General features: G+C 49.3%; 1 protein-coding gene across 6 annotated transcripts in view; it reads left to right on the forward strand.

Annotated features, from left to right (window-relative positions):
- The window catches only part of DCAF1 (DDB1 and CUL4 associated factor 1), an 814171-nt gene that overhangs the window by 565242 nt on the left and 234235 nt on the right, over window positions 1-14694 (forward strand). For all 6 annotated transcript variants that reach the window (XM_085625108.1, XM_085625107.1, XM_085625110.1 and 3 more), the window contains exon 18: window positions 10853-11086. In XM_085625108.1, the coding sequence (XP_085481234.1) occupies window positions 10853-11086 (234 nt within the window). The remainder of the gene's footprint in view (window positions 1-10852; window positions 11087-14694) is intronic.

Below are 14694 nucleotides of genomic sequence, written 5' to 3' on the forward strand. Positions count from 1 at the left end.
CATCGTTCTTGAGCTCACTTCGCCACCCCAGTTCAGACCCAGCTATATGCAAATCAGTCTTGACCCTGTGCCTCAAGCTACCCTGGCTGATGAGGGGTGTTACCCCGAAACCGGTCCCAGGATGCTTGTTTCCGGTCCAGGGTAGACATGGCTTGACAGTTCAGGCTGGACTGTTCCCATGAGGCACAGGGTCAAGATTGATTTGCATATAGCTGGGTCTGACCTGGGGTGGCGAAGTGAGCTAAAGAATGATGATAGATTCAACCCAGATCAGTGACTGGGGGTGAGTGTCTGAAAAGTTTCAGCACTGCGTCCATCATCTCCTTGTGTTTGCTTCTGGGAACCTAGTCCAAGCCCAGCACAGAGGCTCCTGTGAATATGACAATCACCTGCCGCCGTCGGCCTGCACCGGGCAACCTGAAATTCCTCACCAACCACCTTACACCCGAGAGCTTGGTGGTCCAAGCGTTTGCCTCATAGGGGGCGTTCCCTACCGCACCCCTGGGCAGGAAATAGAAGAGGCTGGATAGTTGGGCAAGAAATAAATTTCTCCCACCAGTCTTGCATTGCAGACAATAAACATTGCATTCCTATTGGGCCGTTACGCCCACTCCTTGTGAGAACTGGTTGTACAAGTGCTGTTACAGGTCCTAGAGGAGAACCTGGCCTTTCTCTCCCAAGCTGTATTATACGGGAAATATGCAGCCAAGTTCGCCATTCATTGAGGAATGGACACCACCAACTTGCTGGGCAGAGCAGTGTCATCAACAGCGGCTGTTTGACGCCATGCCTGGCGGAGAGCTTCTGGCTTTTCTGGGGATGTCCAGGCTTCCCTATGAACATGCCCTTTGATGACACCTGTCTATTCGGAGACCAGGCAGACTTGGCCCTGGAGTGCTTTAAGGACTCACGGTTTACGGCCAAGTCCTTGGGCCTCTTGGTGACCACCTGTTCCCCATCTGCGTTTTGTCCCTTTCGTGGCCACATATCCTAGCAACAAGATTGCGCAAGTTCATCAACCTCTGTGTCTCCATGGTTCCTTTCGACCCTGTAGGTCAAGTGGCCAGAGGTAGAGTCAGTCCACTCCTCCCCCTTCAGCCTCTACACCTTCCTAGTCTGGCCCTTCAAGATTATGAGCGGCTGGTTGGTGGCAGTATCAGCAATCTCCTCCACAACTGGCAGCACATCACATTGGATAAGTGGGTTCTTCAGATTGTCCGAAAAGGTTACTCCCTTGCTTTCAAAACTACCCCTCCCTCCATGCCTCTGACTTACAACCAGCTGATGGAGGACCACCTGGCCTTGCTTCAGGAGGAAGTCGGGAATTTTTTGACCAGGGGAGCCATAGGGAGGATTCCGGCACCAGAAGTCGGCTGTGGTTGCTATTCCTACTACTTTTCGGTCCCGAAAAAGGACAAGGGCCTTCGTCCTATTCAAGATCTGCAGGCCTTCAACTACTTTCTCAAAAACGAAAAGTTCAAAATGCTCACTATGGCCCAGGTCTTGTCTGCCCTAGACCCCGGAGACAGGATGTGTGTTGGACTTGCGGGACACCTATTTTCACATTCCCGTCTTGCCGCCCATCGCCGCTACCTGCGGTTCACAGTAGACAACAAGCACTTTCAGTTCACAGTGCTCCCAGCCCACCTTGGATGTTCACCAAGCTGATGGCAGTGGTCGCAGCTCATTTGCGCAGATCAAGGGTGCCAGTCTTTCCCTATGTCAACAACTGCATGTTGAAGGTGAGCTCACCCCAGTTTGTCCTCTCCAAACTACAGCAAATGTCACACTTTCGCTGGGGTTCACTATCAACGTCACACCTGACTCCCTCTCAAACGCTCTTTCATTGGAGCTCTTCTGGACACAATGCAGTTTTGTGCCTATCCTCCCAAGCGGCGAGTCCAGGATATTCAGGCATTGATATCGATGTTTCAGCCTCTATCCTGGATTTCGGTGAGACTGACTCTGAGGCTGCTGGACCTCATGGCCTCTTGCATCCTGCTAGTGACACATGTCAGATGGCATATGCAGGCTCTGCAGTGGGATCTGAAGTTACAGTGGGCGCAGCATCAGGAAAATCTCTCCTAACACGGACCAGATCTTGGAGGGATCTGCTCAGGATCAACAGTGTGGCTGACCAACCGCAATTGAGTCAGAGGCAGACCCCTCTCCCTTCCCTTACCGGATCACACAGTAGTGACAGGTTCACCACTCATGGGAGGGGCAGCTGTATGGGAGAGATGGAGATCAGAGGACTCTGGACTCCGGCGGAATCCGGACTCCTTATAAACTTGTTGGAACTCCAAGTGATTCGCTTGGCATTGAATGCTTTTCTTCCTTCCATCATGGAAAAGCAGGTTCAGGTGTTAACAGAACACCACCACCATGTGGTACTGCAACAAATTGGGCGGTGTTGGGTCATGGACTCTGTCAAGAGGCCCTGTGTCTCTGACTTGTCTAGAACAACAGGGCGTTTCCCTGGTCGTTCAACATGTGGCCGGGGTTGTATGAGACAACCACACATTCATTTTCCACATGTTCCTAAACAAAGTGGTGGAAAAAAAATGTGTCTGAACCTATCATTCCATTTACGACGACTTTCCTTAAGGGGATGCTGGACTTTGGAATAGTATAATTTACTTTTCCAACTCCAATCACCGGAAAGTAGGGAAAGCATGGACTTTAAAGTCCAGCGCCCCATGGCCTAATGAATATTGTTGTAACAACTTGCGTAGTAAATGTAATTTGTGGTTCAGACGCATTCGTTATTCCACCCGCTTTGCAAAGGCAACGCGTTGTTCGGCGGTCGTTGTATTTGCCGTTTCCGTCTGGCCGGGTCTCTGAATGCCAGAGCAGACCAACTCGACCGAAGGCGCCTTGCGGATCACGAGTGGCGTCTCCATCTGGAGGTCGTACATGTTTTTTTTTCAGCGCTGGGGAGAGCCTAGGTTAATTCTGTTCGCCTCCAAAGAGAGTGCACAATGTCAGCAGTTTTGCGCTTTGGAGTTTCCAAGGCAACTCTTGCTCGGCAATGCTTTTCGTCGTGAGTGGAGCTCAGGCCTCCTGTACGCCTTTCTGCCTATACTACTCCTGCCCAGAGTATTCAAGAAGATCAGTAGCGACCAGGCACAATCATTCTTGTGGCTCCACACTGGGTACGGAGAATTTGGTATCCCAAGCTTCTGGCAATGAGCATCCATTTTCCGATCAGGCTGCCCCTTTGGGAGGATCTTCTGTGGTAGCAGCAGGGGAGGGTCCTCCAACCAAAACTGTCCACCCTCCGCCTCCTTGCGTGGTGATTAAGCGGCGACAGCTTACCGCTTTTGATCTTCCTCCCGAAGTCTGCGAAGTTATTCTGGCAGCCAGGTGTGCCTCTGCGAAATCTGTATATGCCTGCCGATGGCACAGATTTTGTAAATATTCCACAGAACGGTCTATTGACCCCTTATCTGCCTCTGTTTCAGATATTCTCTTGTTTGTTTTCCTTGGCCCAGCAGGGCTCTGCTTTGGGCACTCTGAAGGGCTACCTTTCAGCGCCCTCTCGGGTTTTCTTCGGCTGCCAGATCAGCCTTCACCTTTTTAAATCCCCTTTGGTGCAGAGGCTTTTGAATGGGTTAAACCATTTGTCTCTCTCATCTCCTTTTCTTATGCCACGGTGGGACCTTAATTTGATTCTTACTTTCTTGATGTATGCACTGTTTGAACCACTGTACAACTCACCTACGCACCGAGGGAAACCGAAGGATCGGTGTCAAACCGGAGCGCAGCGAGTAACATCCAAACCCGATGGCGGAAAAATAATCTGAAGATGGAGTCGATGACCATGCGCACTATCACTGAAAGAAGGAGTTACCTACCTCGTGACTAGGAAGACTTCTTTGAAGATAAACAAAGTGCAAACATCCTGCCCCAACACTAGATGGCGATCTATGCATAAGCATGAGAGTCTACAGCTCTACATGCCAAGAACAGATGCATACTGGGTAAGTAGCATTTTCATTTTAGGGGCAATTACCTCTGCCAAAAGGGTGAGTGAACTGCAGGCACTGTCATCACAGCCTCCTTACCTGACAGTCTTTCCGGACAAAGTGGTAGTAAGAACTACGGCATCCTTTTTGCCCAAGGTTGTAACTCCCTTCCATTTTGACAGTCTGTTACTCTGCCCACTTTCTATGCACCTCCTCACCCTTCCAAAGGTGAATCTCCATTGTCTGGACCTAAAAAGAGCGTTATCGTTCTACCTTGACCGCACTAAAGAGTTCCGGGTGGATGACCAACTCTTTGTAGGATACGTGGGAGCAAAGAAGGGGTGTGCTGTTCAGAAGAGGACTATCTCCTGTTGGGTTATCCTCTGTATAAAGATTTGTTACACCTTGGCAAAAAACAGCCTTCCGAAGGCCATGGGGCCCATTCCACCAGGGCGAAGGCAGCCGCCACAGCCCTACTGCGTAGGGTTCCAATTGCAGATACCTGCCAAACTGCTACATGGGCATCTCTGCACATGTTTGCCAGACATTACTGCCTGGATTCTCCGGTTCGCTGAAAGGCCGGTATGGACGTTCTGTTCTGTAGGATTTTCTTGTCTAAAGCTTTCCGCAGTCCCACCTCCGGAGTAGGTATTGCTTGGGTATCTGTTCAGAGGTAATGATTCTGCGGCTAGATGTCTCTATCAGATGGACAAGTTACTTACCTTCGGTAACGCCTAATCTGGACATGATCTAGCCGCAGATTCCTTACCGACCCACCCATCCTCCCCGCACTGCGGAATTGTTGTTGGTAGTGTCAGGGCTGTTCCCCTTCAAGGCCCTAGCTGTCTTTTTTTTTTTTAACACACTATGGTTAGTCTCTTCATGGCTCCGCGCTCCTGGCGTGGAAAGTCGTGAAAGGTACTGACGTCGGCGCGCTGGAGTGGCGGTTATATTGATGACGCAACCGCCATGAAGATGACTAACATGACGCCGAAGACGTTACACGGAGTCAACCGATGCCACCTACCGGTGTGCAGGGGTACTGCTAATAAAAATCTTCCAGCTCCATCCTGATGCCTGGAAGTTCAAAAGTACAGAATCTGGGGATTGATCATGTCTCTACCAGATAAGGTGTTACAGGAGGTAAGTAACCTGTCCTTTAGTGTGCTCAGATCTCCATCACCTTAATGACTTTGATCATACTTTGTGTTTATTTATCTTCCTAAGCTATGGTTATTGACAATGGATACCCAGTGATTGTAAATGGAGCACAGAAAAAAAAAACTGTACTCGGCGAATTGCTCTACTTATGGAATCTACTTGCTCCTTTTTACATTTTTTTTTATAGACCTTGATAGTTTAGACTCAAGCATTGGGTAAGGATTGTGCGATTCAAGAAATTCCAACAAGTTGTTTTTTTCTAGTTAGTACTCACCACGTGAAAGTCCAAATGTGGACTTCTGAGAGTTCATTTTAAAAAAAAAAACTAGAAATTGAATGAAGATGAATTTTTTTATTTTTTTGATAAACAAATTTATTGATTTTCTTAGAAAACAAGCATCAGCAACACGGCTGTGGATAGCACCAATATTGATACAGTACAGTACAAGGAACACAGGCATCGCTTATCCGCCCCACCCCCCAGTAGTAAATACATAACGTACGCATAAAGAACAGGTTATTCCACGGCTCCCAGCCACTTGCCCCACACCCTCCGGTATTTCTTAGGACACCCTCGTGCCTCGTACATGGGTTTTTCTTGAGCCGCACACCAGTCCATCCCTCTCCGCCTTTTCTCCGAGCTTGGTGGCGTGGGAAGTTTCCAGGAGGCGGCAATGTCCCTCTTGGCCACAACCATGGCTGTATTATACAGTAACTTCTCGTTCCTGGACCCGTCTCGTCCGTCTGTAATCCCGAGAAGGGAGTGACGTGGATCATGGGGAACCTCTCACCCCAGGACCTCGGACAGCTCACCCTCGATCTCTCCCCAAAACCGAACCAGTCAAGGGCATGCCCATACCATGTGGTAGAAGTCGGCCGGGTCTTGGCCGCATCTCATACATGCGGCGGACGGGGAAAAGCCGGCCCGATATAGGCGCTGCGGGGTCAGGAAAGCCGTGTGAAAGTAGTATAATTGGACCAGGCGGAGTTTAGCGGATGTATTGACCATTTTGGGTGACATAAGAGCATTACGCCAGTCCTCCTCGTACAGCGGACCCACCCACTCCTCCCATTGGCCCCTGAAAAGGACAAGAGAGGTCGGGGTGTTGTTGACCAGCGTCTTATAGATGCGGGAGATGCCCCCCCCCCCTCCCCAGGTCACCCAGCATGATCTGCGCCTCCGGGGGGCTGTACTCTGGGACCCTGGTATCGTCTTGTATATGTACGTGGAGGGCATGCCGCTATTGTAAGTATTTGTAAAATTGTGACGGGTGCAGGGAGTATCGGGATTGAAGGTCTTGAAAAGAGTGCATGTGGCCGCTCGCCCACACATCGCCAAGTTGATAGATCCCATTTGTGGAACCCCTGTAACCCACTAACCTCCCCGAGCCACGTGCCGTGCCATAGGGGCGTGTGCTGAGTGAGTTTGTGTGTCCATTTGGTGTGTCGTAAGGCCGCCCTCCAAGCTAGGAGCACAGAGCGCGAGACATCGGGCAGGGCGGACGGAATGGATTCCCCGTACATTAGGGATTGGATCTTGGGCAGTCCAAGCACGCTAAGTTCCAGCCTGTAGGCCGGATCAGACCAGCCCCCGTTGAACCAGTCGTGTATACTCCATAGACGGGTCGCCAGGTAGTAGAGATATAAGTGTGTCATCCCCGTGCCCCCGTCGAATGAAGGGATCTGGCAGGTCTTTAGTGCCAACCGGGTCCTCCCTCCCCCCAGAGGAACTTAGCGGCCATCGTGTCTAACTCCCGAAACCACGCCCACGGAAACAATAGGGGGTATTCTGGAGAACATATAGAAATCTGGGGAGGATCATCATTTTAAATAGGGCGACCCTTCCCACCTGTGGAGATCCGCCCTAGCTTCCTTCACGAGCGGGGTAACATTAAGGGACCACCCCAGTTCCGGGAGGAGAGCCACCCAAATCCCAAGATACTTAAATGACTGACGCCGAAGCGGTATCGTGGACTGCCAGTCATAACAGTCTCTGGATAGATGGAGCGGGACCAGGACCGATTTGCTAGGTTTCATTCGGAGGAATTAATTTTATTTTAATATGCACATTATTTTATCTTAATGGCATGTTTGCTTATTGTAATGCTTTTGTTAACCACACAATAAATGTATAATTTGATTTGGTGTAGTAAGCTGGCTCTCTATATAGTGTAACAAAACAAGGTGCACTGTGAAGAGAGTCCTGTTATCTCCTATTAGCGTACAGGGGCTTGCTCTAGCTATCCCAAGGTGCTCTATTTGTAGTAGTGTGGTCGAGCAGCCTTAGGCTTATCAGAGGGTTGCACACAGACACAATAAAGGAGATACATATTCAAGGAAATCCAACACAAATTTAGAAAAATAACATAGGTTTCTATATTTATTCAGAAGCCCATATATACAAGGTTTGGTAAGTACTTTTAGAATTAGCGATTTTCTGACACTTAAAAAATACAGCTGTCAGATTTGAGGAATGAGCCTCGAACGGAGTAATGTTATCCTATGGGAGACTTGCAAACGACTTACTGGACTGTTGTTCTGGACTTTTGTTCTGGACTTAAGGTAAGTAGGGGCCAAGGTCCTTAGAACCACCAGCAGTTTTGCTTTAACTGCCCTGGGGTGTGCGTTGCATAGGTGCTGATTGCAAGGGTAGCCTCGAACCATACCACTGTAGTCAATGAGGAAACCTATAGGCAGAAAAATGCTGCAAATGGGGACTTGGGAACAAGTCCTTTGGGATCCAAAAGGGGGCTTGGTTCCTGAGGGTCTCTGGAGCAAGGGTGCACCGTTGGTAGACTCTGACTTGGGCTGTGAGCCTCGGGTGCAGAGGTGTTTGGTCCTGCAGATCGATTGCATTGAAGGCTCTCACTTCTTGTGGTCGACCTGGTCATGGGGACAAACTAGGACAGCAGGGCCATTCTCAGTGCTGGCCGCGGTGCAGCGAACGTCCCTCATCGGTAGGGCAGTTTTGGAGGTATTGGTATATGGGCTGGACACTGAACAAGCCTTGGTTGCTTCAAGGTGTCCGGCTTCCCGGGAATTGGTGCAGGGCGGCTCCTGTGGGTCCTGGCGTCCCCAAACGTGGTGAGGAGACTGATCTGGCCTCCTGGAGCACAGGGACTTCCTCTTGGGCTGCTGCTGTGTTGGTGGACTCAGTGGTCAGCAGGTCTCTGAACTGTATATTGTGGTCGGTGGCTGCAGGGAAGTGGCTCCTCCACTTCAAGGGAGATGCTGATGGGTTGGCGAAGTGCTGGCAACCCTCCGAGGCTTTTGGAGGATGCACAGCTGCAGGACGAGTCGGGTCTTTGTAATTGTCGGTACAGGAGCAGGCAGGCAGGGTTTTGCCCTAAGTTCACATCTAGTCTTCAGTTCTTGCATTCTTCCACTCTTCTTTGTCCTTCTTCAGGGGTCAGGTGTATCTGAGTTCCTGGTGTCAGGGAGGCACCTAAGTACTGAATTTAGGAGCGTTAAGGGGAGTGAAGGGTAGTACCCAATGAGCAACTTACCCCTATATGACCACTTCCTGTGGGTAGTGGGCACAACCCTGTCCCAGAGTTCCTGATTCCGCCAAAAGCAAGATGGTGGGAGCCTTCTTTTGTGGAGCACATCAGGCAACCCAGCTTACGGGTGTGACTAGCCTGGTGGTGCAACAAGCCTAATGCATAGCTATTTTCCCATCTATCCTGGTGCCAAATGGGCTTCAGGGCTTGGGGTGGCATCTCCCAGGTCTGGGGGAACCCAGTGTCGTGTATCAAAGGCAGCAGGGGCTTTGAAGCCCCTAAAATATGCTAAATCACTAGCCATCTTGTTGGAGTAGGTGTGAATACCTTCCTCCGAAGCAGGCATCGTTGCTGGCCTCCGAGAGCATGGGCTCTCACCTGCAAGGGGTCAGAAACATGTCTGTGGTAGCAGGCTGGGCGACACCAGTCAGCCAGCACACTAAATAGTGGTATATTTTCTGGGGGGATCTCTAAGGTGCATGTCATAATAAATCTTGTACTGGCATCGGTACAGATTTATTAAGACCAGGTGTTTGATACCAAACACCATAGATTTCATTGAAGCCATCATGTAGCTGGGGAACTCGTAATGATTGTGCCCAGTAAATGTCCTTAAGATGGCTTCCCTGTTTACTTGTACCATCCAGTCATTGAATTAGACAGCACATGTAGTATAATGCACCCTGCTTTAGGGCCACAAGGCATGCTATAGGGGTGGCTTACATATATTACGTGCGGTGTCCTTTTCATGGCAACTGCAGTGACTTTGGCATGGCACACAGTGATTATGCCATGTTGTGTTTTCAATCATGGTTTGCACCGTGACACGCAGTCTACAATAGCAGACTGCATGTGATTTGTATGGGCAGTCCCTTAGGATGACATAATACCTGCTGCAGCCCTTAGGGACTCTCTTTGGTACCCATGCCCCAGGTACCAGGGATGCCACTTCCTAGGGACTTACAGGGGTGCCAAAGTGTGTGTCAAATGTGTGACAATAAGAACATTTTACATTGTTTTAGGGAAAAAGCACTACTGGCACTGGGGCCTGGTTAGCAGGGATCAAGTGTACACATCAGTCGAAAAACATCAGTATCCGTGGCAAAAAGTGGGGGTGACAATGACTAAAAGGGACACTTTCCTACATTTGGGTAGTAATAAAAAAGCTCTTATGCTTAAAATTAGCTCAGATCAAATAGAGGCTATGGGAAAAGGAAAAGCTAAACCTTTTAACTCCTGATCGGAGAGTTTGATTATTTAAACACTTACATTGTGCAAACAAGTTCTCTTTCGGAGATTGGGGTACTTGATTTGCCAGCATATTTTGTATGCGTTTGTGAATTGGACCAGTGTAACCAGGATTCCCTAGACTTATTAGTGTTTTTTTTTTTTTTAAATTCTACCTGTATTGCTATAAGGCATGTGATTGTTTTTTCCTGGGAATCTGCAAGGCTCACTGTGCATAAGTCGGCCTGTTGCACTTTTGGGCAAGATAGTTATTTGTGAGAAACAACATGAAAATTGGTACATATCTCTGGTAAGCACATTCTTCAAAGCTGCACTGTCATTGGATTAGAATGTTGGGCATTTTATCTTCAAACATCCTCTGGTGAGGTTTTTTTAATTGATCTAAAGAAATTGTTGAAGAATATAAGATTATTTACACCCTGTCATTGTCTCTAAATAGTGCATAAACCTTTTCTGTTCTGAATTCCCAAAAAGTAAGAAGTGAATGAAGAATGTTGTGTTTGTGTGATGTCCTCATTTCAGCTAAACAACTTCAGGAATTAAAATAAATTTTAATTCTCTATCATAAGTATCTTTCATATTTGCGTATGGCCCTACCATCCTTGCCATGTCATTAGGCAATATCTAACCAGCATCCCCTTCTGCCTTTAAGAAAAAAACAAAGTGTGGCTAATGGATGATACTCTTAAAATCTGATAGGCTTCAACCTTACATCTTGACATTAAAAGAGGATTGAGTAAACATCCTTTTTGGTTCATTAGCCAGCCAGTTCTAAAAAATGTATTCAAGTATGTGACTCCATGAAATATATCCCAAGCCAGATTTTTTTCATACTGTTGGATTAAAAGAACTTGCTTTCACTGTTTTTGATTTGGATACATCTTGCAGGGGTTATAATAGAGTTGTGTTCTTTTACTGTAAAGTTTTACTTAACTCCTGATATGTTCCTTATTTTTCTTTGTCCTGCCCTTCCAGATATACGACATACAAACAGGCCATAATCTTCTGACGCTGTACAACTCTGACCTGGCAAACAACTACAAGCGCAATTGTGCCACCTTCAACCCAACAGATGACCTGGTGCTGAATGATGGGGTGTTATGGGATGTTCGCTCTGCCCAGGCGATCCACAAATTTGACAAATTCAACATGAATATCAGTGGGGTCTTCCATCCCAATGGTTTAGAAGTTATTGTCAACACAGAGATCGTATCTTTTCCTAAGTTTTTATGGTGGAAATATAGGACTCTTGTTCAGATAGACTTTCCTTTGAAAATGCTACTATTGTCTGAGGTATTTGTTGACAATATCAGAGTACACTAAGCAAAGGTAAAGTATTAATACCAAGAGTGACAGTCTCACCTTCCCAGGGTTCTAAATTTTCAGCAATTCCATTTTCAAGACCCCTATTTCTGATAACTGTCATTTGTGTCTTTTAGTGAGAGTAATTTTAAAAGGTCATGGTGAAGAGAGAGTTCCTGCAGGGACACATGAGAGGTGAGAGCAAAAAGTAATGAAATCTAGACACTGTTGAACCCAGCTAAATGATCAACTCTACTTTTTGAGGGGAGTCTGCCACACATTGCTATCTGACATTTTGTCTCACCATATTCTAGCTCATTTATTACTCTCTGCTGATCCTTTTTCTCTCTTGCTCCCAGATTTCTTATTCTGACTCTATCGTGGAGACCATCTCGTGAGGGCCACAATTTGAAGCGATTCAGTTTCCACTGTAGCTCTCTCCCTCTTCTTATGTACACACTTTCTTCGTCCATTTCCCCACACCTCAGAGCATAACAGGCTTGATACAAGTGGGCAATCTGACAGGATAATAAAATGATTTATGACACTTGGTCAGTAGCTTACCTGATGTTCAGAGTACATGTTTAGTTCCCATGACTTTGGCTTTAAACTTTTTAAACATTATTTTTCTGAAAAGTTCATCTCCAATCTCCAATAAAATCGAGTGGCTAGCTTGGAAAACATAGTGGCCCTATACCATATGGAGACATGATTTCTCATAAGTTATCATAATCGTGTAATCCTTCGCCAAGTGCAGAACTAAATCTGAAAGAGACACGTTAGTGATAGATTCCTTACCTTAGAAAATCCCCAGGCATCAGACTGGATCCGTAAAGTTTTTGTCAGCAGTACCACTGCGCGTCAGTAGGCGGCGTCGTACGGCTCCACGTACGTCGTTTGTGTCGTAGTCACCGAGATGACATTGCTGGAGCTACTTAGACTCGCCCACGCGCGCTGACGTCAGTTCTTTCTTTTTCCGCGCCAGCAAGCGCAGATCCGGAGAGAGTTGTACCCCCAGTCATTTTTTGACTGATTTTTTTGGGACTTTTGTCTCTGTTTTTTGAATACTTACACTCCAGGTGCATAGGGATGCCCGGTTTCAAGTCTTGCGTGGCCTGTCCCAGCACGATGTCGGTGACGGACCCGCACCATGAGTGTCTCTACTGCCTGGGCCGCGACCACGACTCCAAGTCGTGCTTTCTGCCGGGACATGGCTCCGAAAACTTTGCGGGAGCGGTCCCGAAAGTGGCTAGAGGCCCGGGAGTTGGTTCCACGCCGTTCCAGGTCCCGGTCCCGTGGGAGGTCGAGGGACCGGCCGCGGAGCCATCACCACCATTCCAAGTCTTTGCACTTGGAGTCATGTAAGGCGAAGCACAAGAAGTTCTGTCGCTCTTAGCCTTCCCCTAACCAGTCACGCGACGCGGCTGAGGGTGCATGTGGCGCTGCGGCTCCACAGTTGCTGATGGCCTACCCGCCCTTTCCGGGTCCATTGGCGACTCCAGCCCAGCCCAGCTTCAGGAGTTCCTGTCAGCCATGGCATGTGTCTTCGGACCGTCCGGCCCTGCCGGTGCGCCTTCGGGCCCCGCGGGCCCGACTGTGGTCCTCATTCTTCGACGTCAACTTTGGTCTTGACGCTGAGAGACCCCCATGGATCCACGCATGGATCCCCGTCCATGTTTGTTGGCCCAGTACAACCTCCATCGACTGCGACGCCACCGGCGTCGGCCACGGCTTTGGCCGACGCCGTCCCTGGCCTCCTTCCCAACGTGGAGACGGTGCCAGAGGGGTGTCGACCAATGCCGATTCCGACGCCGTTTGGGAATTTCTATCCCTTTCGTCAACCACCTCCTCCTTATGTTCCACCTGTTCAGCAGGCTGTAGAGGACGGGGAAGACTGGGAGGGGTCTGAGGACCCTCTCGCAGCACAATGCAAGTTAGACCCGGACTGGGATGAGGATCTGGGGGATGCAGGTGACCAGGATTATACTCCTGAACCTGGCTCACTGTCTCCTTCTACTGTGGCTACGGAGGAGGGTAATTCCTACTCTATGGTGTTGCGTAGGGCGGCCGAGGCTCTCCACCTCGAGCTTCCTACCGTGGCCGTCAGGACTAATCTCCTGACGGAGGTGCTTCCGCCGGCGTCTTCTTCTACGGAGCCGCTGCTGCCCTTTAATGATGCACTCTCGGCCGTTCTTTTGGGCACTTGGTCCAGGCCTAACACAGGACAAGAATGTGGCCCAACGCCATCGCCTGGCAACCCCCGTTTTCCTCTCCCAACACCCTCCCCCTGAGAGCTTGGTTGTCCAAGCCTCTGCGTCCCGAGCGCGTGCCCTTCCGCACCACCGGACAGGGGAATCCAAGAAACTGGAGCAGTTTGGGAAGAAGATTTTTTCTTCTGCCCGTTCAGGGCTGCAGTCTGTGAACACTGCAAGTCTCTTTTGCCGTTATTCCCATTCTGTGTGGGATACGGTTGCGCAAGTGCTGCCTCAGTGTCCGGTGGAGGCTCGGACAGTACTCTCCCAAGCTATTGCTGGGGGGAGAGACGCAGCCAAGTTCACGATCCGTTGTGGTCTTGACACTGCTGACTCACTGGACAGGGCGATTTCCACGACAGTGGCGCAACGCTTGGCTGAGAACGACTGGCTTTTCTGGGAATGTCCAAAACACATTGAAGGACATGCCCTTTGATGGCACTCGCCTGTTTGGCGAGAAGGCGGATTGCACGTTGGAGCGTTTTAAGGACTCGCGGGCTACGGCCAAGTCCTTAGGCTTTTCGGCTACACACACTCCTTCCGCTCCTGCTTTTCACTCCTTTCGTGGTCAAGGAAGGGACGCCCAAGCACGTTCGTGTTCGAGGCATGTGGGCTGCTGAATTCATATCTGTGCATAGATCGCCGCCTAGTGTTGGGTCCGGATGATTGCACATTGTTGTCCTGGAAGAGTCTTCGAAGTATCACGAGATAGGTGGCTCCTCCCCTGGACTACAGTGCGCATGGGCATCCTCTCCATCCTTAGATTGTTTTTTTCCGCCATTGGGTTCGGATGTGACTATCTTAGCTCAACTTAGGAATACTTAGTTTTAGGCCAAAAGGCCTTTAGTTTTCGTCGGTATAGTTACCGCACCCTCTTCCAACTTCAGACCAGTTTGGTTCGAAGTTCGATCGACGATGGAATCGAGGACTCCATTCAAGAGGTGTCCGTTATGCCACGCGAAGTACCCTCATATCGACGTCCACCCCGTCTGTAATAAATGTCTCTCGCCGGATCACGACGAATCGAAATGCATGGCCTGTGCACGGTTCCGATCTAAGAAGACTCTGCGGAACCGACGGGCAGCGAGGCTGGAGGCGCAGCAAGCAGCGCCTGCTCCCACCAACATATTCAGCACTGAGGACGAGGACGCCGAGAGCGTGGAAGTAGTAGTCTCTAGCCCCGCTTCAGAACACGATTCCCGATCGGATGACGACGAAGTGATCTTTTGACGTGACGAAACCGTCGATGAGGTAGGAGACTTC

This window comes from Triturus cristatus, chromosome 9 (assembly GCF_964204655.1).
Source record: "Triturus cristatus chromosome 9, aTriCri1.1, whole genome shotgun sequence".
In the NCBI taxonomy this organism is placed as follows: Eukaryota; Metazoa; Chordata; class Amphibia; order Caudata; family Salamandridae; genus Triturus; species Triturus cristatus.